This window comes from Anser brachyrhynchus, assembly GCF_964034855.1.
Source record: "Anser brachyrhynchus genome assembly, chromosome: 25".
Taxonomy (NCBI): Eukaryota; Metazoa; Chordata; class Aves; order Anseriformes; family Anatidae; genus Anser; species Anser brachyrhynchus.
Genome location: NC_137718.1, coordinates 1,890,083 through 1,915,670, shown reverse-complemented (window position 1 = coordinate 1,915,670; position 25,588 = coordinate 1,890,083). Strand labels below are relative to the sequence as shown.

At 45.6% G+C, this 25,588-nt stretch overlaps 1 protein-coding gene across 4 annotated transcripts in view; it reads left to right on the top strand.

Annotated features, from left to right (window-relative positions):
- NCAM1 (neural cell adhesion molecule 1) overlaps nt 1-25,394 on the top strand; it is a 116,527-nt gene extending 91,133 nt beyond the window's left edge. For 2 of the 4 annotated variants that reach the window (XM_080567592.1, XM_080567594.1), the window contains 6 exons: nt 1,418-1,542; nt 2,904-3,084; nt 15,852-16,059; nt 16,479-16,595; nt 18,422-19,204; nt 21,606-25,394. In XM_080567592.1, coding sequence (XP_080423718.1) covers nt 1,418-1,542; nt 2,904-3,084; nt 15,852-16,059; nt 16,479-16,595; nt 18,422-19,204; nt 21,606-21,726 — 1,535 coding nt within the window. In that variant the 3' untranslated portion in view covers nt 21,727-25,394. Of the gene's footprint in view, nt 1-1,417; nt 1,543-2,903; nt 3,085-6,082; nt 11,497-15,851; nt 16,060-16,478; nt 16,596-18,421; nt 19,205-21,605 lie in introns of those variants that run through there. The other 2 variants (XM_080567593.1, XM_080567595.1) reach the window with 2 other exon arrangements.
- Nucleotides 25,395-25,588: the final 194 nt, after the last annotated feature.

The following is a 25,588-nucleotide window of genomic DNA, read 5'->3' as shown; positions in this document are numbered from 1 at the left end:
AGAAGTCAGTAAGTACTATAAAACAGCCTGGCAAGCTTCAGCAAGATTTATGATAATTTTTCTCAAATCTTACAGCCTTTTATTAGCATTTAAGCTCCTGGGACATTTCGGAGCTGTAGAAATAATAGCTCCAGGTGCACTCTCAGATGAGCACTGGCATAGAGGAACCTGTGCCTCTATCTTGCATAAAATGGAGCAAAGCGAGCATCCAGGCAATGACAAAGTTAGCAGGATCTGAGCTCTCCTGTGGTCCGTGTCATTTTTAAAAAAAGACCAATGCTCTTTTATCATTTAAGTACTTTTGCTAATTTGATGCTTATGTCATTGGGGTTGTTTGGTTGCTTGGTTTCTTATTCCATAAAAGCAAATAAGCACGTAGTAACGTCTCTTGCACAGTGCATTCACAGGCTATCAGAGCACTTGAGAAACAATTGATCCCTGGGGTAGTACGAAAGTGGAAGGAGGAAGAATGTCTCTTTATCAGTCTGCTGCAGTATTTCTGAAGTGGGATGTTGTGAATATACAATCAACCTGTGGATTTTACTTTTGTTAGAAGTGGTACAGGATGATTGCATGTGGGAGAGAGAAAGCATCCTCTGCAGGTTGCTTGTGAAAGTTAGGGAGAAACTGGCTAGGAAAGGGCACTTGTTAGAGACACAGGTGTGAAAGGATGTTGTTTTAAATCACCGTGCCCGGAAGAGGAGAATGAAATTTCATTTTTTTTCTGCTGATGTCAGGGATGCAAATTGGGAAACGATGGCTTTTTTCTTTTCAAAAATGTACAGAAGAGCGAAAGGGTTCTAGTTCTCTCCAGCCTGTGTTCATTATTGCAATTAGATGCACCAGTGCAAACAGACTGAAAACAGAAACTGTTGCAATGCAGTACCACTTTTTCACACCCGCTTAAGCGGCCACAAACAGTGAGTCTCTGGTCCAGGGACTATAAAACCTAAACAGCATTCAAAGTGCAAACACAGGTCTGTATGACAGCTGTGATGTCCCTTATCAGTGATGCTCCCTTTTTCCATGTTGCACAGGAGAATCCTGCCTGTTCGCGACGTTCTGTAACTTGAATTTTCCAGGTTGTTTCACACAAGCATTTTTGAACAGAAAAAGGGAAGAATTGGGGTTTGCTCCAGGGTATCCTTGCAGAATGATTGTGTCTTTTTCACTTAGCCTCTGACTCAATTTAGGCACATACAGAAGTGGTAAAGTACATCAGTGGAAACAAACTACCAAATTCAAGAAGTACTTGAGTCTTGCAAATACTTGTGTCTCTAGACATGCAGCATCCTATGTGTCTGAGCCAGGGTAAGGCCAACACCCTGGCAGCTTAGCGTAGTGAAGTATTTTTCTGATTTTTGAGTGCTCTTTTCCTAATGAGTTTTTCACAAATGTAAATCCACCATTGTTTCAGGGGAACCCAGTGCACCCAAACTGGAAGGTCAGATGGGAGAAGACGGAAACTCCATTAAAGTGAATGTTATCAAGCAGGATGATGGTGGCTCTCCAATTAGACATTACCTGATCAAATACAAAGCCGTAAGTATGACTGACACTCAAGCCTGATTTGTATGTAGCCTGTTCAGTGCTCAGGCTTTATGATGCAAGCAGATACCTTGGCAGACAACCCTGAAGCTAGATCTTGCAGGTAGGCCAGTAGAGAAGTACGTGCTGAGCAGGCGTAGTGGAAGCGGACAGGATACGAGACATGATATGCGCAGGAGCAACTGAAAATATTTTGTCTCATTTTCTTTCCTTTCACTTTGATTATAAAAGATTATTTCTCCATTCTATCTTCTGTGGAGCTGTCAGCATATGATAATTACATACACTTAGGGGTTTTTTTCATTACATATGCTTCTGAGACAGGATTGCCAGCAGCAACTGGAACGAGACCAGAGGCTCATAGTAGAGCATTGCCCATATTCAGAGGTGTGTCTAACCACAGCTTTCAATTGGTCATTAAAACTGTCACGTATTATTGAGTAACAGGTGCTTCAGTACCAAATTTTTCTCCAGATTATGGAATAAAACATTCAGCGTCAACAGTTTAGACCCAAATAATAAGGTAAGAGATGCTATTGGAAGCAACTCCCTTTTAGGGCTAACTAAATCAGATCTCATTTGTAATTGACCTGCAGTGTGGTTCTTTACAACCGTCATTTTGTGCTTTTTGGGTTACCAAGAGCTTCTTAGAATGGAGAGCGTCTTTGGAGTATCAAAAGGATTATTTAGTGTCACAGAACCATAAATTCCAGCAGAGATGAAGCAGCTTGTTAGTCCACTCCGCTTGCCCCATAACTACCTATGACTACCTTGGAAATAGCTTTTTTCAAATAAGTGCAAGCAAAGTGGACATCTGGATTCCCTGAAAAATTGGAGTAGGAATTATCAAAGTTGATAGTTCTATGCCCCTTTTAAAATCTTTCTTAAACAGTGCAGAGTAGAACGGTCATGATAAGCTGTGCCAGCCCCCTGGTAAGAGGTCAGTGTGTCCTGCAGATGATAAAAATCTGATACTTAAAGACATGTAAGAACACGCTTAAAGTGCTTTGTGGAGCAGAGACGTACAGAAGTTGCAGCTTTTCTCCTCTAAAATTGAAGTAGTCTCATGATGTGACAAAGACGAGAGGGAGAATTGACAGATTCAGCCATGGTAATACTGCAGAAAACAGATTTCCGAGCAGGAAAGAGACTGCTTCAGCATCTCTTATCCTGTCCACTTAGAGCCATCAGCAAATGTTGTTTTGCACCTCTGAATTACCTGAGAAGCATGTGCCTTCTGTAGAAGCCTCCCCACTTTTCCATTTGTTAGTTAGGTATTACCTTGTTCACAAAGCTGGCTGCTAACATTGTGCTGTATGTTTTGTATCTCTGCCTGCCTTGTTGCTGTTCTGCAGAAGCACTCCTCAGAATGGAAACCAGAGATCAGACTTCCTTCTGGCAGCGACCACGTCATGCTCAAGTCTCTGGACTGGAATGCAGAGTACGAGGTTTATGTGATAGCTGAAAACCAGCAAGGGAAGTCCAAACCAGCTCACTACGCTTTCCGAACGTCTGCTCAGCCCACTGTCATCCCAGGTACAGCAGTCATAAGCTTTACCATTGTTTTCTGCTTCCAATTAATGCAACAGTGCTGCATCTTTTAATGTGCCTGAGTAACCCTGACAACTTGCTTGCTTAAAGCCATTATCATAATTGGTTACCCATCTAAAGCTTAGTTTTTGCCACGTACATACGTGTACTGCAGTCCCTGTTACAGTATGTACAGCATTAGCAGTACACGGGCAGGAATGCTGCACAACCACCCTGTCTGACTGTTCACAGGGAACCTTGGCTTTTTGTATCAGGGTAACGGGATTACCAGATGAGAAAAGCAGTGGACAGAAAAATGCTTTCTGAAAACAGGATCCCCAGCTTAAACTGACACAGAAGAGCTCTCTGGCGCAATGCTTTTCACGATACAGATTTCCCTTCCAAACCTGCTTGGTGCTTGCTTACTGCCCGTTTGTCCATCCAGTTCATCCTTCTTTTATTTATTTCTGCGCAGGTATAGTAATGCACAATTTAAAAATACAAAACAAAACAAAACAAAAACTTCAGGGATGAAATTGCTGGACCACCTGTGAATTGAAGTTCTGATTGCTTTAAGGCAGATGGACGAACTTCAGCTGGCCTGAAGCTGATGTGTCAGCCACCTCCTGACTGCGCAGCCCCATTTAAGCATATTCGTGCCGAGACTGGTGCTGACAGTCTGTGCTGAAGGGAGTGATTTGATTTCATTCTGTCCTCTAGATTCTAACTCAGTCTCATGTTTTCCTTAGAACAATCAGAAAGTTTTCATCAGTGTTCGCCTTGCACTGAGACTTCAGTCCTTAACCTGCCCCTATTCCTGTCCTGTCTGAAGTAAACAGCTGAGAGCTCGTGCAGTTGCATGCCGAAACTCCACTGGATTAAGTCAGATAGCGTTGTTGGACATACAAAGGAGTGACCTGGGTGGTTGGGGCTCGAAAATGTTTGTGGCAGGGAAGATGAGGGTAGGGAGAGTGAGGGGAAATGGGGCAAAAGGGACCGGGACGTGTGTTTGAACAGGGCTGCAGTTTTGGTTGGAAGAATACTCAGTAACTCATTAAGCAACTTACCCTCTGATTCTCATTTTCAGCAGCACTACTACTTACTACCCTCACATATTTGAAGGACAACTGTGACTAATGTGGCAGGGGAAGGTGGGGAGTATTTGGCAAAGCGTGCCTTAATGGTATTTCAGACCAGAACAGTCAAATGCAGTAGGCTGGAACAGCAAATAGATGGTTCCTTTACACTCTTGTATATCTCCTCAGGGAAAAGTTACAAGCACTGATAAACATTTTTGTTCTTCCACGCTCCTTGGTTGCAGCCAGTGATGCTTTCTGGTGCTGGTATTTTCTCTTAGACTTTGTTACATGCTCCAGTGGGATGCCAAGAGGTACCTGGGACAGCTGGGATGATTTACACAGGTCTAAGAGCAATCTTGGAGAACTCTGTTTCCTTTGCGATATACAGTTTGTGCTGTAGTCTATCGCATGTGAGGAGCGATGAGCACAGCTGTCACCGAGCCCTTTAAATGCAGCAGAAACATGGGCAAGGACTCCTTAAAAGGATGGGAATTTTTGAAATATCCATTTTGTTTTCATGGGTGTAATTTCTTTGGCTTCTCTGGAATTACTATGTGAAGCACAGGAGCAATCAGTATTTGAGTTTGCAGCTTCCAGTGTTGCGCTTGGAAATGTTGGAAGCACGTAGGAAAGCAGTTGTTCTCAAACTGCATCTTGCTGCAGGGCTGACCCAGCAGATGGATGCAGCTGATCCTCGGGAAGAACGTGCCTCGGTTAAGGAGCAAGTAGAGCACTGTGCAGTGACATGGTTACTGCTGCCGATGCTGGATGGGTGACTCAGTTTCTCTAGCTTTTTTGTCTTCATTCTGTACAGAACTTCGGCTTACATTAGGCCTTTCAAGGTATTTCCAGATCCTTTGGTTCCCCGAGCTGTACTCCAAACTGATCATGTTTGGCACAATACTTCAGGAGGCCAGGGTAGTTTTTTCTGACACGGCCTCTCTGGAGATGAAGGCAGCTATGCCCAATTGCAGTAGGGAAGAGGCTCTGTCTGCTACTTTGCTTTAGCATCTCTTGTTTTCATAGAGTTTAGCTTGTGTTTTGATTTCGAAATGAGCTGGATAAGCAAAGCCAGAGCCAAGACCTTCAAAATAGCATTGCTGTGCTTGACAGTAATAGCTAGATATTTTATGCAAACTAAATGTATGTTTATTGAGTAGAGTCCTTTGTAGGACCATCATCTGTAGAATTTTCACAGTGTTCCTAAAGTGGATGGAAGGATAAGAGTATTGCTGAAAAGAATAATAATTGCATTACAGTAGTTCACACGCAACTAGAAGGCCGAATGGAAGTCAGCCCCGTATTCTTGAGTCCATCTTGCCTCTGAGGTTTTGCTCACCTGGATCTGTTATCCAAATCCTTGGTACAGCAGGCTTTGGGGGAAGAACTTGGACAGGCAGGTGGATGGTCTGCTCCACAAAAGCTTTTGTTTTCTTTATTTGTAAAAGGCAGTGTTGTCCTTTCAAATACCAGCCAGCCATTTTCTCGTGTTGATCACTGAGCCTTCTGTTCCATCATTTTTAATCTCATTTGCTTGCTAACCCCGTAAGCCCTGACCCGGACGCTGCTCTGCGGCTTTGGACATTGCTGAGCTTCTGAACCTGACCCTTTTGTCGGTGTGAATGTGCTAATGCTATCCTCTAACCTTTAGCCATTTTAATTTACTAAATTAAAGAAACCTTTGATTCTTATGTTTTCTATATTTATGACCTAATTTTTTTTATCTATTTTTCTCTTTCTCTCTTTCTTTCTTTCTTCCTCGTCCTTTCTTCCCTCCCCTCTCCCCCTTATTCCTTTTCTATGTCTGTCGTCATACATGTCACCTTGGATCTCACGGGACACATCCACGCTTGCCACATGCACCAAATTTGCTTTTTAAACAACCATATTTTCCCCTCCTGGGAACCATTGTCTGGCACCTGCAGCGACCTTGGGAAGTCCATCAACGTCGTCCTCCTTTGTTTCATTGCTTCTTTCTGCAGTGACTCTGCTTTTGCTCTGTTAGAAACTTAAAATAAAGCAATATTTGCTTGAAAAGGCCTGGGTCCTGCCAAGGTGTGAAAGCAGATAACTTTGTTTCAGAGGATCCTGTCAGTTCAGGAGGAAACAAAAATCTTTGATTTGAAAGAGTTAATATTTTGTAATGAGGAAAAATGGTCTAAGCCAAGTGTTTTAACAATTTTTTGTTACTTGTAATGAATTTGTCCTTTTTAATGGATGTAAAGGAAGATATTTTTGTTTGCTTGCTTTTTTTTGTCATAAGAAGGTACAATATTGAAAGTCTTTTAAAAACAAACGAAAAAACCCCATGCAAACTGATCTTTACTGATTTGTCCACACACCTGGTGCTGATCACCACTGTGTTGTGCAAAACTTCTCTAAAGCCTCACCCACAAATGTAACCTGGCAGACTGAAAAAGGAAAGAAACCTATTGGTGGCCCATATTTCTCTGTGGGCTTCTGCATGTGGGTTCGAATTGATGGCCGTCAGAAAGTTTTCCTGACGTGGTGGCCTGAATATAAACATCTCGTGGGAATTGCACTGAAGACATTTCTTTCTTTCCCCTTCTATGTGGTTCAGTCCTTGGGACTTCACTGGCCCCTTGTGAGCAGTCAAATATCTCCTGACCCATAGCGGATCTCTGGGGCGTAATGCAGCCCAAGAACATTGAAGTTTGCAATGGATGCTTGTCTAACGTCTTCTGCTCCTCCACTTACTGTATTACCAACTTCCTAGAGAGATCCTTTTTTTTCTTTGCCATTTTAACAGGAAGGATTAGCTTGGATCAAGTGACCTGATGATCTAAATGCTTATTATTACTGATCCTTAATCATATTCACGGTTAACTGTGCATGTGACGCTGTCAGACAGGATTAATCCATGGTGTAAATATGCAGCTTTGTTACCGAGTTCTGTGTATTGCATTTTGATGAACAAGTTTCAGGTGACTTTCTTCTTTGCTGTTTTTATTCAAAAAGAACAACAAAACAACAAAACCCTGTGCCCCTCATGAATTGTCTTTTGTGATGGGAAATCCATTCGGATGTGTTGCTCTTCTAAAAAGGGCGCTCTCTCCATCTAGGTCTCTTTCTCTGAAAGTGGGCCTGGGGTTGAAAAGAATGAATTGTTGATGTAGTTATTGAGCTGTCTGTATCGAACATCTCAAATTCTGTCAGTTGTCCAGGATGGGATTAATCTTCCTAACAAAGTGCTAAGAGGGACAAAGAACAAACTCTGCCATCAGTCTTGTCTAACTATGCATTTTATGCTCTGCACATAAGACTCTGCTGTGTTTATTCAGACCTTGTTCATGATAATTTGTGAACTTCTTGTCTGTCGAAATTATAAATGAAAACTTTTTGCAGGCATCGCACACAAAAGCATGTGGATTTCTTATTTAAAAAAAAAAAACAGGAAAACGCAACACATTCTTGCTTCTGGTATTCTAGAGTGTAGCAGACTTGTTTGATCTCTTGAGTTTACACCTTAGCGTTACTGAAGTACAGCTCAAGTAAATGTAATTCTAAGTAATTCTAAGTCGTGTGAACTTCCACCTAGCTGAGTTTAAGCTCATCTGTAGATCTGACGCCAGCTCGTCCTGTGGCTTTCTTTTTTATCCACAGACAGAGGTTACTAGGTGAGAGTAAGCATCCAACTCAGAGTATTAAAATGATCTTGCCTAAACTATTAGAGTTCATAACTGTTGGGTGAAGAGAGAGCACCGCCTCCAGAAGCCATTCTTCCCACTGAAGACTTTGGAGGTGCATTACCCTCCCATGGGCTGCTCCCTTTAGTGACTAAGCAAAGCCCAGATCATTTACATGGCTCAAGTTATTTGAAATGAATCCCCTATTGAGCTGAAAATGCAATTGATATAGAAAATAAGCAAAAAGAGCTCCTATCCCTGTGCTTGCAAAAATAAGGAGCATAAGTGGTGTTTTCACCTCTTGTTTATGTAGGTTGTAACATGTTAGATCCTTGAGGTCTGACAGTCAAAACTGGACAAGATTCCAAGTCTTGTTCTTGATGTGAACAAAGTTTTTAAAAGCCTGCAGAAAAGCCAGTGCTATTTTTGTGGACTCGGAGATGAGACAGAGATTCAGATCTGGACCCAGAAGAGGTTTAAGCACTCAGATTTTCAGCACACGTACAATTTTGCAAGTAAATGTTCTGGGGGAATAACTCATACTTACAGGAGGGCTTTAGAAGAGGTGCTTCCATGTGTGTGTGATGAACTGCAGAGCTTTGCGGGATCTTACTTGGCCCATGGGATTCCAGCACCTGTATTCCCAGTTTGTTGTTAAGTTTCTACATTTTTACAGAGATGCATTTTATGTACAGAGACGCTTTTTTTGTATACTTAATTGTTTGGGGCTCCAGCAAACTAGTTAGAGATATTAAGACTCTAAATGTTAATTTGATTAAATACTAAATCATTTTAGCTGTAGGGTGGAATGAGTGGTTCTTAAAATATTTGTAGATCAGTGGAATTTAATCAAATGCACCGGTCCCTGAAGCCGAGTAATATACTCCATGCTTCCTGCATTTTATAGCAACAGCAAAATTCCTTTACGAAATGCACACAGACAAAGTAGGTTAGCATCAACAACATGAGGTCTATAAGGATTCTTATATTACTTTTAATGCTAGTCTGTGAAAGGCTTGAAATGTCAATTTGTGTTGTGAATTAGAATTTATGAGACCAGAACTAGCGGAGGAGATTTGAAAGTTAATGAAAATCGCAGGGTTTTCTTCCCAACCTAGAAAAGAAACAATTCTGGGCCCAAGTCAATTGCAGGAAATTAACTTGGCCCAGTTTCATTGTCTGAAATACAAAACCTGAGAATAGTGCAAAAACAAGGCCATTCCTCTGCAGATCTGCCCTTACTCTCCCTGTACTCTTCTGCCTGGCTGCCTTTCCTCTTGCAGCTACTTGGGATCCCTTGGGCCAGAGGGTCGGAGCAGGAAAGATAGGATTTGGAGAAGAAAGGAGGGAGATCTCCCATTCGGAGCTGTCCTCTGGGTGTTTAGAGACAAAGGAGTTATTTGTAGCTATCACAGAAGAAACCGAATCTTTGTAAACAGAAGTGCTCGGTGGTTTTTATGGCCTTATGCAGTGGGTTCCAAACGTGTAGAGCTAGTCAGTGCCCCACGAGGTTTCAGCAGTTCTTCAGGACTGCTGTCCTGCAGCACCTCATGCTGAAGAGCTTCACTGACAGCACGTTCAGTATAACTTGGGTGTTCTTCGTGATGAGTTTGTGGGTTGGCCGCAGATCATTTCCTGTGGTTGCAAGACAGCAGCAGTCTCTGTTAGAAGTGTATCCGCGTGCTAACGAAACCAAAAGGACCCCTGAGGAGACTTGGAATTATTTTGTAGTTATATGGGAGCCCTCCTAGCGTAGCAGTAGAGAAGGTTTATGCTCCTGCTTCCTAAATACAAAAGGGCCCTAAGAGAGATTGGAATTAGATCACTTGAATGGGACCTACGAAGATCATTGAGTCCAACTGCCTGACTACTTCAGGGCTACTCAAAAATTCAAGGATTTTGCTAAGGGCGTTATTTAAATGCTTCTGGAACACTGACAGGCGTTGGGCATCGCCTTCCTCGCAAGGAAGCCCATTGCAGTGTTTGACCACCGTCACAGTAAATAAATTCTTCATATCTGGTCTGAAGCTCCCCTGGTGCAGCTTTGTGCTGTTCCCATGTGTCCTGTAACCCATTCCAAAAGAGGAGGTATCAGTGCCTCTGTCTCCACTTCCCCTCCTCAGGAAGCTGCAGAGCAATGCGGTCACCTCTTGGCCTTATTTTCTGCAGACCTGCTAACCCAAGAGTTCTCGGCCTTCCTCACAGGACGTGACTTCCAGCCCTTTTACCAGCTTTGTTGCCCTCCTCTGGTCGCTTTCAAGGACCGTAACAGCCTTTTCGGATTGTGGCGCTCAGGCCTGCATGCAATATTCAAGGTGAGGCTGCACCAGCACTAAATACAGCTGGAAAATCACCTCTTTGGGCCAGCTGGCTATGCTGCGTTTGCACCCCAAAATGCAGTTTGTCCTCTTGGCTGCCAGGACACCCTGCTGGCTCACGTTAAGCCTGCTGTCAGCCAGCACCCCCAGATCCTTTCTGCAGGGCTGCTCTCCAGCCGCTCAGCTCCCAGGCTGTGCCTGTGTCCCGCATTGCTCCGAGCTAGGCGCAGCACCCGGCATTTACCCTTGTTGAATTTCATCCCGCTGATGATTGCCCGGTGCTCCAGTCGATCTGGATTCCTCTGCAAGGCAGAAGGAAAGACAGCAGGGCTCATCTTCGACACAAACTGTTGGTTATATTGTTTTCAGCAGATCTCTGGCAGTTATATATAGTATTCAGTGTCTGAAGCTTTGCTTTTTCATGGATGCTTAGAGTCGCAAAGAAAATCAGTGGCATAACACAGAACTGATGCTAGGCTTGAACATCTGTATCTGTTGTTACTCACAGAAGCATGTTTTCTCAATTATATCTAACCTTTGCTGTGGGAAAAGCCTTGCAGGTTATCTGGTAGCATGTGCCTATGGTTTGGACAAGATCCATCAAACCTCCGATACCTGCAACAGTTTCCAGGCTTTCTGTTTGTAAACCTGTAGGGTTTTGTTCACGTTCCATTTGCAAGTGTTTTCAGTGCCTCTCAAGAAAGCTAACGGAAGCTAGGGAAAAGCAAAATTGAGGCTGCAGATCAAATCATGGAGCCATCACTGGGCCTTGGAGTACAAGTCTGGCAATTTCTCCATTGCACACGTTGCAATTAGCAAGATCAGTCATTTCGTGGGGCCTGATACTCACTGGTGGTTTGGCTTTGGTTTTGTTGTGGGTTTTTTTTTGCTTGCTTTTTTTGCAAAGTAGAGAGTCTGCTGCCCTTATGGATCTTCATGCTTGCCAAGGGCTATCAGAGACCCGATACTCTGCTTCCCAAACATGAATCACAGAAATGCACAAACATTTCTGTGCACAAACACGCAGATGCAAACAGGAGAACCTGCTATTGTCATTTTGTGTGGAGCGGCAAGTGTTACTTGGAACAGGAACCATTTTTCATCTGTTTTTGCTTTCTCTTACTAATCCTAAATAGCAAGGTGAGTATTCAGACAGCCTGTTCTGCAGTAGTGCTTAGTAATCTCCATAACACCTCTGGTTAGTAAGTAAAGCAGATATGTGCAACCGTGTTGGTAGAGGAAGACATGGCATTCTGCTCTTGCGGGAATTTCTGTAAAAATTTCATACATTATTTCTAGCCTGAGCTCATCCACCTTCTGTTTCCAGCTTTTGAAATTTGTTGTATCTTTTCTCGAATAAAGTGCCTTATTGTATGTGCCGTTCTGCTGCATTTAGGTATTTTTAGGGTTACGCTGACCTAGTTCATTCCTGCACATTTCTTTTGTTAAGTTATATTGGCTGAGTTTCCTAAGTCAGTCCTGTTTTATTTTATTTTTTAATTTCCCTGACTAGCCTTATTCCTCAGCATTGGTAGGGAACAGCAACTATTGATACTCCTGAATTTTTCCCCATTAGTCATACCCGTGCCCCAGAGAACTGTACTTTCATCTCTAGCTCCTTGTGTCCCTGCTTATGTACGTGCTGGGTATTGCCAGAAGTGAAGTGGTAAGAGGCCAGCCCGCCTTCCCTTGGGAATGCCTCAACCTTTTGATCTCCTGTGGTACAGCAAACTGTGCCTCCTGCCTGGGGAAGAAGTCGGTTCCATCCCTTTAATGTAAAGCAGCTTGCCCAAGTCCCATACGATGTGCAAACACTAAATCACTTGAAAAAAACATTACTGCACTGCCTGCTGAGGAACCAGAGGTGGTGGCTGTGCTCCAGAGACCTAGGCTGGTTGCCATGGCTTGGGTTTGCAGTCCTCACCGATCCAGTGGGTCATGTGTGGTGGGCTGCAGCGTGTGGGCAGCGTAGCGATAAGGCTATCCGTGTGATCTATGCCACAGAAAATTCCTGACCTGAGACTTGTAGTTGATACTGACAGGCCTTAAAAAGCTGGTGCAGAATGGAAGCCAAGAGTAGGAATCGTGTTTGAATGAAATTCTCCAGAAGACGGTTTCTGTCACGTGAGAAGATTGCCTCTGTGTCACTCCAGCAGTGGTGGCCTGGGATGAGGTACAGTTGGGAGGTGCAGTGAGAAAGTATGACTGCGTAGCTCACGGGTGATGCGTTCCCTTATGCATCTTTAGTAGCATGACAAGGAGCTCGTTCCTGGAAAGATGTTGCAGATGAGAAGTTTGACACATCCTTAGTTTTTCCTCCAGGAGCTGCTGGGAACGGGATCGTGTTACCTATTGAATAATCCATGAAAGAATACTGAATACATTAGAAGACCAAATGTATGTCCCCCTCGCTTCCTGCATGTACCACAGGTTCATTCATTTGTTTAATTATGCAGCTCCCTGCAAGGTGCTGGCTGGGGCTGGTCTGTGGCACAGACATTCTGCCAAGCATTTAAAGGACTTGTGATGGAAGTGTCAGCGTTGGGTGCCTAAGAGAGACTTCTAGATACAATAAAATAAGCAAAAAAACCTTTCCTATTGGAGTCTGGTTTTCTCAGTACACGTTGGTGTTACAAAATGAAACAACACCTACCTACCTCGTGCTAAGGACGTCCCACCTCCTGGTTTTAAGTAATAAAAGAACAGCAACAGGAGTTGACCCTCTTTGTGAGAGCCCTGGAAGTAATCTCTCCACGTGCCAAAGTCAACATCACTTAGCCTCACAGGTCAAGGGGTGCTTTGCAGGGCTCTTCAGCAAAGAGATTCCAAGTGGTTGGGGGTTGTGACATCCAGTGGTGAAAATGTATGAGAAATAAAGAGAATCGCATCTTAATTGAACGAAAAATAACAGGTTCCAAGGACAACGATGAGCGTGCTGGTCCTGTTCAGCTGTCTCTGCAAACATCAGCGATAAGCTCTGTGACATGCACAGGCCTTTGCTCACTGCACGGTCCCGTAGCGAGGCGCAGGGTACGTGATGGTTGAAACCAGCAGGCTCTTTGGGGTGGCTCGGTACATCTGCTCGGTGCTGAACTGCCTGAGAGCCAACAGCCAAATCTCTGCCTGCAGGTCAGCTTGGGAAGAATCACTGAATAAAACAAGTGGAACAAAAAGTAGTTTGTGCTTAGGGCGTGCTAGCAAGAGGCTGGGAAGCCCCAGCTGACAGCATTCAAGGCCATTCTTACTGGTTCTGTGACAATCCAATGCTTTGCCAGGATTAACTCATGTTTATCTGCTCCTGTTTCTAAGGAAGTATTTGGCATTTGATAAGCAGGTAGGAAGTCAAAACCACTTGTCTGAAGGTTAGTAGTGTATGGGCAACCCCGTGTGTTATCCAGGCTTCCTTCAGCACCTCTCAGCTGCTGACATTTTGTCTACCAGAAAAGGCAAAGGAGTTTTTTCTGTCTCACAGCTGAGGAAACATGGTGGAGGTTGGGTTTTGGCACAGGCAGCTGCTGTGACCAGGTCGGCGTCAACAGAGTGACAACTTGCCTGCCTTTGCCATTTGCTTCCTTAGAAGGTTGCTTGGGCCGTTGGCTATACCTAAGCCAAAATATTCGTAGAGCATTCGCTGGTCGGCTCAGCAGTCTGTGGACTAGACGTGAACAGCTTGTGACTTCTCTCTCATTTCTGGTTCACTTCTGGATAGCTGGGTCTTACCGGAGGAAGGGGTGAGCCTCCTCCTTTGGCCTGTTCCCTGTACCCTGATCCATATTCAGTCATTTCTGCTGTCACCTCCTATCGGAAGAGGAGGTAATAAGAAAGTAGGAATACACAAAAGAGAAGTCAAATGCACAGTAAAAGTCATCTCCCCCTCCTGAAGAGACCAACAGAACCTGAGGCCATGCCTCTCGCAGAGCCCAAGGCCCCAAGTAACACCGCCCAGCTGTTTGAAGCTGCCTGTGATACTGCAGATAACAGTGTCTGTAAGTTCTGAGGCTTGTCGGGGGGGCAGATTTGATGTGGGGTTTTAGATTTTTGTCTCAGGAGCAGCTCCTCCTTTAGGTACATATTGGGATATCACTCAGCAAAGGAGGGTATTGTTATATTGCAAACCACAACCGATTCATAGAGTTTGGAGAGTTTCCTTCAGGAAGGGGTCAATTCTTGCTAGGATAGCACAGTTCTGTGGGCCAGGTATGCTCCGGACTGTGTTAACCTTCTGCAGGTAATGTTTTAGCTGGTAAGAGAGAAATGAATAACCAAACAGTTATTTAAGTGTCCTTTCTTTAATGCTGGTCGGGGAAGCTGGCAGGGGAAGGTGCAACCAGGCAGCACCACAGGCAGCGTTATCGGTGCTTGACCTGCACAGCACCGTGCCCAGAAGGTGTTTCCTGACCTGGTTCTAGAGGGCTCGCTCCTGCAGCCTTGCAGAATTGCCTTGGCTGTTGTAAATTTGGAGGTTTGCCTTGTACAAATGTCTCGCCTTTGTATTCAAATACTGAAATCATCGAAGATTGTAAGTTTCGGATAGCAGCATGAGTTTGGGCCTAGTTCTCTACTGCAGCGCATGTGAACATGCATATCTTGCCTGTGGGTTTTGCTGCTTATTGCCTGGCTGCTGCCTTAAAGAATCGCTTCAGACTTCATTGGTACAAATTGTACGTACTCTCGCGACTGACCTGCTGAGGAGCCTGCTGGCACCGGTCCCTCTGTGCTCTGAGGCAAGCATGTGCCTCTCACGGGGGCAGGGGAAGTGGAGGATGGATCTGGGGTTTAACCTGGAGCTTTCCTTAGGGAGCCACTAGTTCTCCTCTTCAGGGTGATCTGCCACCACCAGGTTGTTTCAAGCACCCCACTGGATAAGCTAGCAGACCTCCCCAGCCTGCAGTTGTTAGAGCAAGGCGAGCAGAAGGGAGAACCTTGGCGAGTCTGGTTCCTCCAGCAATGTCATTTACTTCCTGGAGTGAGTCCCGGCTTTGCTGCCTGCCTTGCTCACATCCCTGAACCCTGAGAGACGCTGATCTGTCCCTGCCAGGGGCCGCTCTTTGCCTCCTTCATGCTGATGAAAGTTGGTCTCAGGTGGCAGAGCTCATGAGTCCCTGGTCACACAAGTGCTTGCTTGGAAACAAGAACATGTGGGGAGACAGGCAGCACCTTTGCACGACCCCTGTGAAAACGAAGCTTGTGTGCTGCATAGCTGGTTGCACCGCATTCATTTTTGCCACGTAAGGGGCTAGTCGACCTTCAGGCCTCGCTGGTGTTTATCAGCTTTCTGTGTCCCACCAGCGTACATCACGCTCCAGAGCCTAGGCTTCGCTTCCAGCTGTGACACTAGTCCTGTTCTGGCTGACAGTGGCAGTCGCTGTGTACCCCAGGCGCAGCCTTCACCTGGGGAAGGTGGTGAAGGAGAGCAGGAGCAGTTCAGAGCTCCAGCTGGGTGTACGTTGCAGCAGGAGAGTTCTCTGTAGTCTGCTTTCCTGGCTTTAGTCCAGCAGAGATTAGATAAGCCCCGTCAGGTCCCAGTGAATCTGTCTTTTCAGGTAGGTTGTCCTGCATGTCTAAAGGATAAAGTACTAATTATAACACGTGGCTGCTAGGGAAAGAGTGCATGCCTTCTAAGTTTCCCATGCTTGCAACCTAAGTATTGCCAAATCTGAGCCATAGCTAGCCCCAAGTCGCCTTTTTCTAACTACGACGCCTTCTTTTTTCTCTTTTGGTCTCTAAAGCCAGCACTAGCCCTACATCAGGCCTTGGGACTGCTGCCATTGTAGGCATTCTCATTGTTATCTTTGTGCTGCTCCTGGTGGCTGTGGATGTCACCTGCTACTTCCTGAACAAATGTGGCCTGCTGATGTGCATTGCTGTCAACTTATGTGGCAAGTCTGGACCAGGAGCCAAGGGCAAAGACATGGAGGAGGGCAAAGCCGCCTTTTCGTGAGTACTGTTATCACTTCTCTCACTCCTTCTGTTGAGCAATGTGTCCCAGCAGCAACTCCAGAAAAGAAACTGTGTTTCAGGGAGTTCTGGCTTTCCCATCTCTGCTGGGAGGGTACTGAAAATAATCGGGGCCATGCTGTTTCTGCTTTTTATTTCCGGGAAGGGATTCCTTCAGACATTTCTCAGGTTTTGTCCCGTTCCTTTGAGTAGCTATCAAATGGCTGACCCATATGCTGGACATCATAGTGGTCTTCTGTACCGTAGCTAATAATTGGAAGGAGGGGTGACAAAAAAAAGTGATCTGCTGACCAAGCCAACCTGTTTCTGTCAGTCACCATTGGTATTTCAAGTATGTCTTTGCAGGAGGATTCCTAACATGAATGGGAAACATTTTCTATGTAATTCCCTCGTTACAGGAAAGATGAGTCCAAGGAGCCTATCGTGGAAGTGCGGACTGAAGAGGAGCGGACCCCCAACCATGACGGGGGAAAACACACAGAGCCCAACGAGACCACCCCACTGACAGAGCCAGAGTATGTTGATAACCATTGATCTTAGCGCAGTGTCAGTCCAGTGCCCTTAGTTGCCTTAATCCCTGATCTCTAATGCACGTGACTTAGGGCAGGAAGAGAGGAAGACAGGTAAAATCTCCGTATTTGATTCCCAACATACTGGTGAGAAAACGCTTCCTCTTTTTCCTGACTGACTCCTAGTTCCAGCACTGGAGGGTGAATGAAGCAGTATTGCTTGAAAGGCTTGTCTCTGCTGGTCCAGTCCAGTGTGTAGATCCAGCACCCGTTGTGGTTTGTTGCAAGGGATCCAGAGCAAAAGTTAGACCTGAGATGGCACTGAATCCTGTCTGAGCTCAGCCCTACCGATGTCTAATGAGCGTGTGAACACCCTGTGGTGAAAGTAGCTCTCTATACTGACAGCAGCAGAGTAGCTGTGCTCTGCATGTTGGGGGAGGCGTGGTAAGTCTGATTATTCCTTGGGAGGGCTGAAAACTACCTACAAGTTTTGTTCATATCAGAATTTGTTCAGGACCTGAATCTGTGAATCCCTGCTAACAGAGTTTCGATAAGGTTTAAGTGTTGCCCACTGCCTACATTAAACTGTTTCCTAAATTGGTGAGGTTCTAGAGCCTTCCAAGTACGTTTCCAGAACTTCTGGAGTAATAAAAGCAGCAGCTCACTGCATGAAGCTGCTGAAATGCTTGGTAATGTTTGGGTCAGGTTTGGGATTGATGGAACAAGTTGGGTTCCTTCAGCAGAGTCACCACAGTGGTGATGTGGTCAGGTTCTTCCACCTTCGTTGTCTCACCAACTTTGATTAGGTTAGCAGTGGCGCCCACTGGTCCTACGGCTCTGCTGGAAGTCTGTGTGAGGCGAGAGGAGAAAGGAGGCCGTGTCCACAAGCGGTACGGAAATGCAGAAGTGACGCACTGTAGAATAGCTGGGATTTATCTTGTCATGATTTTCTTGCCTTGTCTTACCAGGGTTTTAGCTCAGTTACCTTCCTCTACAAAGGTTTTCTCTTAGTTAATAAGCCTGTGGTGGTGTTCTGAGGCACGCTGGTTTCTCATGCAGTAAGAGTTCTTGTTTGTTTTTTCCAGCCTCATCTGTGTACTTCTTACACTGATCAGTGCTATAGCACGGCTACTAAAGCGTAGTTAGAGTCAGACGTTGTCCTGAAGCAAGCTTTATTCCGTCTAGAACAATAGGCAGACATGAATCTGCTCAGAAGGGTGGAAAACATCATCCCAAAGCTACGTGTGTATGTATATATATTAAGTGTGTGTATGAGAAAATATTCTGTGCTGTGTGGTGAAGATCTGAGACTTCTTGGCAAAAAGATATGGCCAAGACAAGGGAGAGAATTCAGGGGTCCTACACCGGGACATTGTTGCATGGTTACAGATGGCACCAGGCTGCAAGCTTAGGGAATTTGTAGAAAGCTTCCTTGTAAGGTTAGCTGTAAGAGGATGACAGGGAAGTTAGGCTAAAAGAGAAGATTCTCTGCAAGTCGATGGGGTTACGTTGACTAAGACTTGAAGCAAAATCTGCGCGAACAAGCCATTCCTGAAGGTTGTGTCCTCTCTGCTCTTCCTTCTCTTCCTAGTTGTCCTTCAGTCGTCCCTGCCAGCCCTTGCTACCCTTTGCACATACGATCTCTGAAAAGTTTCTCGTTCTCTGCCTCCATGTTGTGTTTGTGTCGTAACCACATGCCATGCTGCTGCTGCTGCTGCTGCTGCCGTGCCACCCACCTGCCTTCTCATGCTTACGCTCTGCTTCCCTTTCCCTTGCTGTCGTTTATGGGCTTCATTGTCTCTATTTCTCTTCTACTCCTGTCCTCTTCACAGGCACACCGCCGATACCGCAGCTACCGTTGAGGACATGCTGCCTTCTGTAACTACGGGCACCACTAACTCTGACACTATCACTGAAACTTTTGCCACTGCTCAGAACAGCCCCACCAGCGAGACCACCACACTGACCTCCAGTATTGCCATGCCAGCCGCGGCCATTCCCGACTCCAACTCCATGTCGCCTGGCCAGGCTACTCCAGCCAAAGGGGGAGCCGCCTCAGTCTCTTCACCACCGCCCTCCTCTACCCCCAAAGTGGCTCCCCTTGTCGATCTCAGCGACACCCCGAGCTCTACTCCAGCTGCTAATAATTTGTCTTCAAGTGTCCTGTCCAACCAAGGCGCAGTGCTCAGCCCCAGCACTGTTGCTAATGTGGCCGAGACCTCCAAAGCGGCAGCTGGTAACAAGTCGGCTGCCCCGACCCCTGCAAACCTCACTAGCCCTTCAGCTCCATCAGAGCCCAAGCAGGAGGTCTCGAGCACCAAGAGCCCCGAGAAGGAAACTGTGCAGCCCAGCACAGTGAAGAGCCCAACAGAGACAACCAAGAACCCAAGCAATGTGAAGAGCGAGGCTGCTTCAGGCAGCACCACAAACCCTTCCCAGAATGAGGACTTTAAAATGGACGAAGGGACCTTCAAGACACCAGACATTGATCTTGCAAAGGATGTTTTTGCAGCTCTTGGCACTACTACTCCTGCCAGTGTGACTAGCGGGCAAGCTCGTGAGCTTGCTTCTTCCACTGCAGACAGCTCTGTACCTGCTGCACCTGCAAAGACCGAGTATGGCTGCCTTTAATCTTCTGTTGGTTGTGTGCTGTCTCTCTTGTGCACTGGTGCTTGTGCTGTGTTCTTGTTGGGTGTTCTCTGAACTAATCTCGTTGTTTCCATAGCAAACTAACTCACCAGTGAACCAACTAAGCAGGGCTTGGCTTTAAAGGTCCAGGAGGAAAGCAGGACTAGGCTGTGCCAGGGCAGCAGAGAAAAGACAAACCCAGGAATTTATCATGAACGTGTGATTCTTTATATTTTTCTGCAGTTTTATCTATCATAGATTATTCTTTTGTGAAAGAGATTGGAAACAGTTTGGTTTGGTGCAAAGGAAGCGCTGTCCTCAGAGGCTCTGAGTTCCTGCAGCCACCCAGATTCCATTTCCTAACAGATCAGCGGAGCCAGTCAGAACTGACGTCAGTGTAAGGCAGGGCAGAAGGTAGTGCCATGTGAAACTAAATTGTGGTACCTCTGCGTTTGTGCTTGAAGGGACAGGATAAGGCAGAGGGGTAAGGGGATGCAATGCGATCCTGTCTGGGAGAGGGAGAGCACTCACAGTTGGGTCAGGAGAACTGGGTGGTGTCTTTGTTGTCCTGGTTCATCAGAGACAAGTCTCCATCCACCATTCTTGGTCACCTTTATACCCAGCTGGTTCATTCAGAGAGCACCGGCACGCCCCGAGGCGGGACAGCCATACAAGTCCTTTGGAGCCTTACTCCCTCTGGCCAGGACGCACTTTTCTCAGCTGAGATGAGTCTGCACCTGCTGTTTGGCAGGAGATGCCGTAACTGGAGAGTGAAAGCCTGAAGTCCCCACCTGCTAACTGGGGGCAGGGTCCTCAGCTGTTAGGCAGATGGCGGACAAGAGCGCTCTTGGTGTGGCAGTTTGGGCAGTGGTGGTGACAGAGGCGTTAGAGCAGAAGCTTGGAAAATGCTGGCTGAATGAGCCTCTCTTTAGGACACAAGCACTGAAGTTCCCCGTTCCTTCGGGCTTCCTGTGTGTTCTCCACATGTTGACAAAGGCAGAGAATCAAATAGAAGGAACACCTCCTCTTTCCTGCCTGAGCAGGGGCTGTGCTTTGTAACTAGAAAGACTCCTGAACAGGCAGCTCAGATCTGGTCTGGGAGAAGCTCCCGGAAGGCTGAGTCCACACCGCATCTTGGGCTTTGGCAAAGGAAGGCGTGTTGGTGACACGGGGCCCTACACTGCCTCAGCTAGATTGCTGCCAGGCCCTAAGTAGCTGCTCGTGAGCCAGGTTTGCAGCTCACGCTGATACCTCTAAGCTATGCTGCAGCTACCACAGTGAACGCATATCCTAAGCGACAGGTTTGGTTAGAACTTCTTCCACCCTCATTTCTCCAGGAAGATCGCCTCATTCTGGAAGCTTTGCATTTCATCCAAAATAAAGCACGGGCCTGGGTTGTCTTGCTTTGACACTGTGGTTCCCGTGGTGCTCACACTTCAGAAGGGAAGTCAGGCAGACATCGCAGAGCCGAGAGTTAGGCTTTTTCCCACAGCGGAGTGAAAACCCATGCTGTTTTACTCTGTTATTCATCCTAAGGCCCTGGTCTCCCTATCTCCCTTGCTGTGCTCCTGTCCTCTCCTAAATCAGGGGACGTGCTGCCACGTGATGGTTCCACAGCACTGCCTTGTGCCCCCCCCAGCTCCGGATCCTCCCTGGGATGTCTGGTGGCTCCCCAGGTGCCCTGGGGCTGCAGGGAGCCAGGCAGCTTGATGGGCGCAGAGAAACCCCCGTCCGCTTCAGTTCCCTGCGGGTAAAAGCTACCGCCCTGTGCTGCTGGGTGCTACAGAGACGTGGCGCTTCTGACTACGAAGAGAGTGTCGGACAGGCAGGCGTCTCTCGTTCTTCAGTGAAGTGCCAAAGGCAGGCTGATGAATCTGAGCTGTAGCCTGGGAAGCTGTTGGCCTTCCGCATGCTTGCGAAAAGGCATCTGACAGAATCCCCTTGTTGCGTTTCCTTCTGCGTACTGTGAAATTCCGAGAACGAGCTCCTGTAGAAAAAGAGATTTGCTGCTAGAGGGGCAGTCTGTTCCGACAGGACGTTTGGGTGACGTAATTCGTGATGGTAAAAATCCAGTTCTTGTGCGATTGTGTGAGGTTTCCTGTTCGTTCCCGTGGCATTTCACACCGCAGCACGCCTCGTGCTTCTGCTGCAGCCTAAGACCAGATCCTGCTCGTGTGTCAGCTCAGGGCAGGAGGGAAATCCTAGAGCTAAATGCTGGGGGGAATGGAGGGGAGGGGGACGGGAGGTTGGTTTTATTTATCTTTGCATTTGTCAAGGAGCTATGTTTGAATGTTTCCAGGAACATATTCTTTCCTTATCGCTAATTCACCATCGATGGTCTGTATTTCTCTGTCTCTAAACTGTGCCATTTTGGTGATTCTTCCTCAGGAAAACCCCAGTAGAAGACAAATCTGAAGTGCAAGCAACGGAAACTAAGACACCTCCAGCAGAAGTCAAGACGGTCCCAAACGAAGCCACACAAACAAATGAAAATGAGAGCAAAGCATGATCAGCGACAGATGAAAAAAATGACAGAACAACTTCACCCAAGCATTTAAAACACGAAACACAACACACATCTCATTCCTCTAGTGTCTGTTGCCTTTTTTTAAAAAAAACAAAACAAAACAGAAAATGCATAAACGGGGGGGGGGGTTCTCTCTTTTTCTTTTTTTTTTCTTTTTTTCTTTTTTTTAAAAAGATTTTTAGAAAGGTTCTATTTGTTGTGCACTTGCTTTTAAAAAGTAATACATTTTAAAAACAGGGTTAAACCCACAACCAAACCAGGGCTTAGCTGACCCTGTATATTCAAATAGGCAAAATTGCAAATACCAGTTACAACATCGTTGAGGAGCTCAAAATCAACTAGTCTTAGACAAAGAAAAAAAAAAAAAAGAAAGAAAGAAAAAAAGACCCTGTTCTTTCCTTGGTTAGTATACTAGATATAACCACTGTACTGCTTGACTACTTGGTACGGATGGTCCTTAATGAACAAAGTCCACAATTTATTTTTATACTTTTCAGTCGAGTTTGAAATATGTAAAGCCTCATAAATAAGTTATAATTTCTGTTCACCTTGTATTTGTTCAGTATGCAAAGTGTCTTGAGCTCTTTGTGGCTGAATTCTGTTCTCCACGTTAGACATTTATTTGGGGGGGTTATTATTTTTTTTTTAGGAAGAATGCCAAAATTGCAGCTTCGGGGGATATATTTCAATTTGCAGTATTCAGACTCTACATTTCTTTAAATTTTATGTTAATTTTTGCCAACTTTTGTTCTTTCCAGTGTTTACAATTGACAAATATTTTTTTTAAGTTTTGTTGTGTTTAAATGTATGTGTAAAATAGCTGCCTTTTTTTTTTTTTAAGTGAATCCAGTCTATAGATACTAGGTTAGCAGCATGCTTGCTTTGCAAAGGGAGACATTTTTAAATATCGATGTTTACAGTAGTTTCCCCTTTATCTTTTTTAATTATTATAATAATTATAATTATTATTATTATTTCTTACTGGAGTAAGAAAAAGAGTAATGCTGGTCTTTGGTTTGTTTTTTTGGGGGGCGGGGGGTGGGGATATTCCAACCACTTGTCACCAATCGAGGTCTGTACCCAGCAGTCCACATAAACACACGCTTAGCTTGGAATGAGAGAGTTGCTGGCGAGAGTCCTTATATGCCTAAATTTATGAAGAGTGTAAGTCCCTTGCTGGACCTGGGCCTGACTGCATAAGAAAAATATCATCTCTGCTTTTTTAGGACATTCTCCCTTTTCCTTCATGGAACCCTCCCAGAGCTTTGAGAGGCAGAAGAGAGATTGTACAGTTAGGGCTGGGCTGGTCTTATCTCAGATGTTCGAGGACATCAGTTTCTCCTTAATACGTCAGTAAACGCCATTTCCTTTGACCCCAGAAAGCTGATTTAAAAGCAATGACTTTCTGCACTTAGAGAAAAATGAAGTTTGCTTTTGAGGAGTGGTAACACCAAAAAAAAAAAGGAACGTCCTTCTCTCATGTGGGTGAAGTTCCTGAGCACAAGGATGCTTGGCAGCGTGTGAGCCCCCTCCTGCAAAGGGAGCCCCAGCAGGGCTTGTCTGTCCGTGGGTGCTCTGCAGAATCAAAACCATGCAATCAGTGCTTGGAAAGCGGTGCCAAGGCTCCCCTTGATTCCCTGGTCTTTGGATCATGTCTTTAAGAGTCAGAAAAGGGGCTGAGGCGGCATCATTGTGCAGGGGGGAGCTTATCAGTGGGAGTTATCATTGGGAGTCACGGAGTAATACCGAGACTTAGGGGTGAGAAGACGCTTGAGCAGAAGGAAGGCAGAGGTGTACAGGGGTAGACCAGCCCGTTGTATAGAGCTGTTCCTTCTCTGGGGGGGGGTTGTTTGTTCTTTTTTTTTCTTTTTTTCTTTTTTTTTCTTTTTTTTTTTTAATTCTATTTTAGATCTGCAAGCTTGTGCACTGTGGGTGCGTGACTATTTTAGTGTGAAACGTGTTTTTTGTCATAGTATTGAAATAATTAAAAAAAAAAAAGCTTCAACATAGTTTGAATGTGGAAGGTGTAGCGGATAGTTCAGATTTGAAGAATTTATTCAGGAAAAAAAAGAGAACAACTCTTACGAGGAACAGAAGCCTTTAAATGAAAAACAAAACCGAGCTGACGATGGCATCCATTCCGATGTGCGAAGGTGACAAACAGAAGGATGATGGGGGGCAGAGAGACTGCGGTTTGGCTCAGCTAAAGTGAGCCACTCTCGTTGATGTACTCTTCTAAGTACGCAGTCTTCTCCAGTGGCATCGCAGAATTTCAAGCTGTGAAAATAATGGTTTTGTCATTTGCTAAGTGTGGGGTTTTTTGCATTTTTTTTCCTCAGCTCCTGGGGATGGAAATGGAGGATGACTGGATATGCAGGCACAGACACGCATGCAATACCCATCCCGAGCAGGACATCAGGGCAGGATAGGTCCTCACTTCAAAGCCTTGATTTGGCCTTTGCTTGACCCAGGACAGCAGTGTTGGTGTAAGTAAGGCAAAATTTGGTCTGTGTTCCCTAGGGCTTTTTCTTTTCTAAGAAATCAGTCCACCATAAAAACCCACCATGGTCTACAGCTGGGGAGAGTCCTTGGGGCAGCGGAGGACTGACTGGTGGCAGGCAATACGTACCTCTGTTCCTTGGGATGGCCACAACAGCTTGTTCCTCATTTCTGTGACGTTTTTGACTGCTGTTGTCCTCTTTATGTTATACCTCATAAGTTATGACCCGCTGAGAGCTGAGCAGCCGATAGGGAACAAATGCTAATGACCAGAAACCTGTCCGAGGACGCTGGTCAGCGCCTGCCGGGTGAAAGTTGTGACTCTCACCTTGGGCTGGCATTTCTGTCGTAGCAGGTAACCAGCTGAGGGCCCGATCCACCACCCAGCCACGTCTTTAGAAATTACCCTGCTGGCTGCAGCGGGTTTTTATCAACTGCTGGAGTGAGCATCGTCCCAAGGCAGGAGTTCCCCCGTGGTGCCTGAGCCCTGGGTCTGTCTGTCCTCCTGCTGTTAGTGCTCCCGTGACACCGCCCGACACCCAGTGCTTGTAGATCCATTCTGAGGAGTGTTTTTATACTTCCCCTTACCAGAGAAGAATTTGTTTTAATTTAGAAGTATCCCGCTCCGAAGATAGCTTAGGCTTCATTGGTTTTATTTCACCTTTTGAAGAGGGACCAACCTGATGCCGTTTGCGCTGTATATGTTTATATATGTATCCATGCCATACATATATATATCTATATGGCAACTCAGACTGATCAGCTTCTAGTTGTGGAGTGATTGCATTTCATGCTGCACCATACGTAAAGATGATGAGATAATAGTGCATCCAGTTGTTCAGCTTTTAGAGTGGAGTTTTATTTTCACACTTTTCTATGGAGCCTTCAAACCCCAGATTTTCACACTAGGCTGTTTTGATAGTTGTTCTCAGACCCTCCATTGACATCCTTACCCAGCATTCCCTACTTTTGGGGGCCTTCTATCTTGTTAAAAAAACGAAAAAACAAAAAATCTTTTTACCGAGTGAAACATCGATTCCACCTTTATTCCCATTCTCACTGGTGTAAATACTGATACTAACTGAGGATTTTGACTTTGCATTCTGTCAGAATACTGTGTTCAAATAAAAGTTACAAAAAAAAAAAAAAAAGCTCACGCCTACCGTCTGCTCTTCTTCAGATGCTCTCTGCTAGGTCCCGTGCACAAGCATGGGTTCCCTGGGCTGTATTTGCATGCATGTTCATCTCCCAGTGTTTATCATCCCACCATGGGATGCCGGCAGCATGAGCCAGGCCCTGGGCTGTAGCGAAGCAGGGAACACAACCAGGTGCGTAACGATGCCAG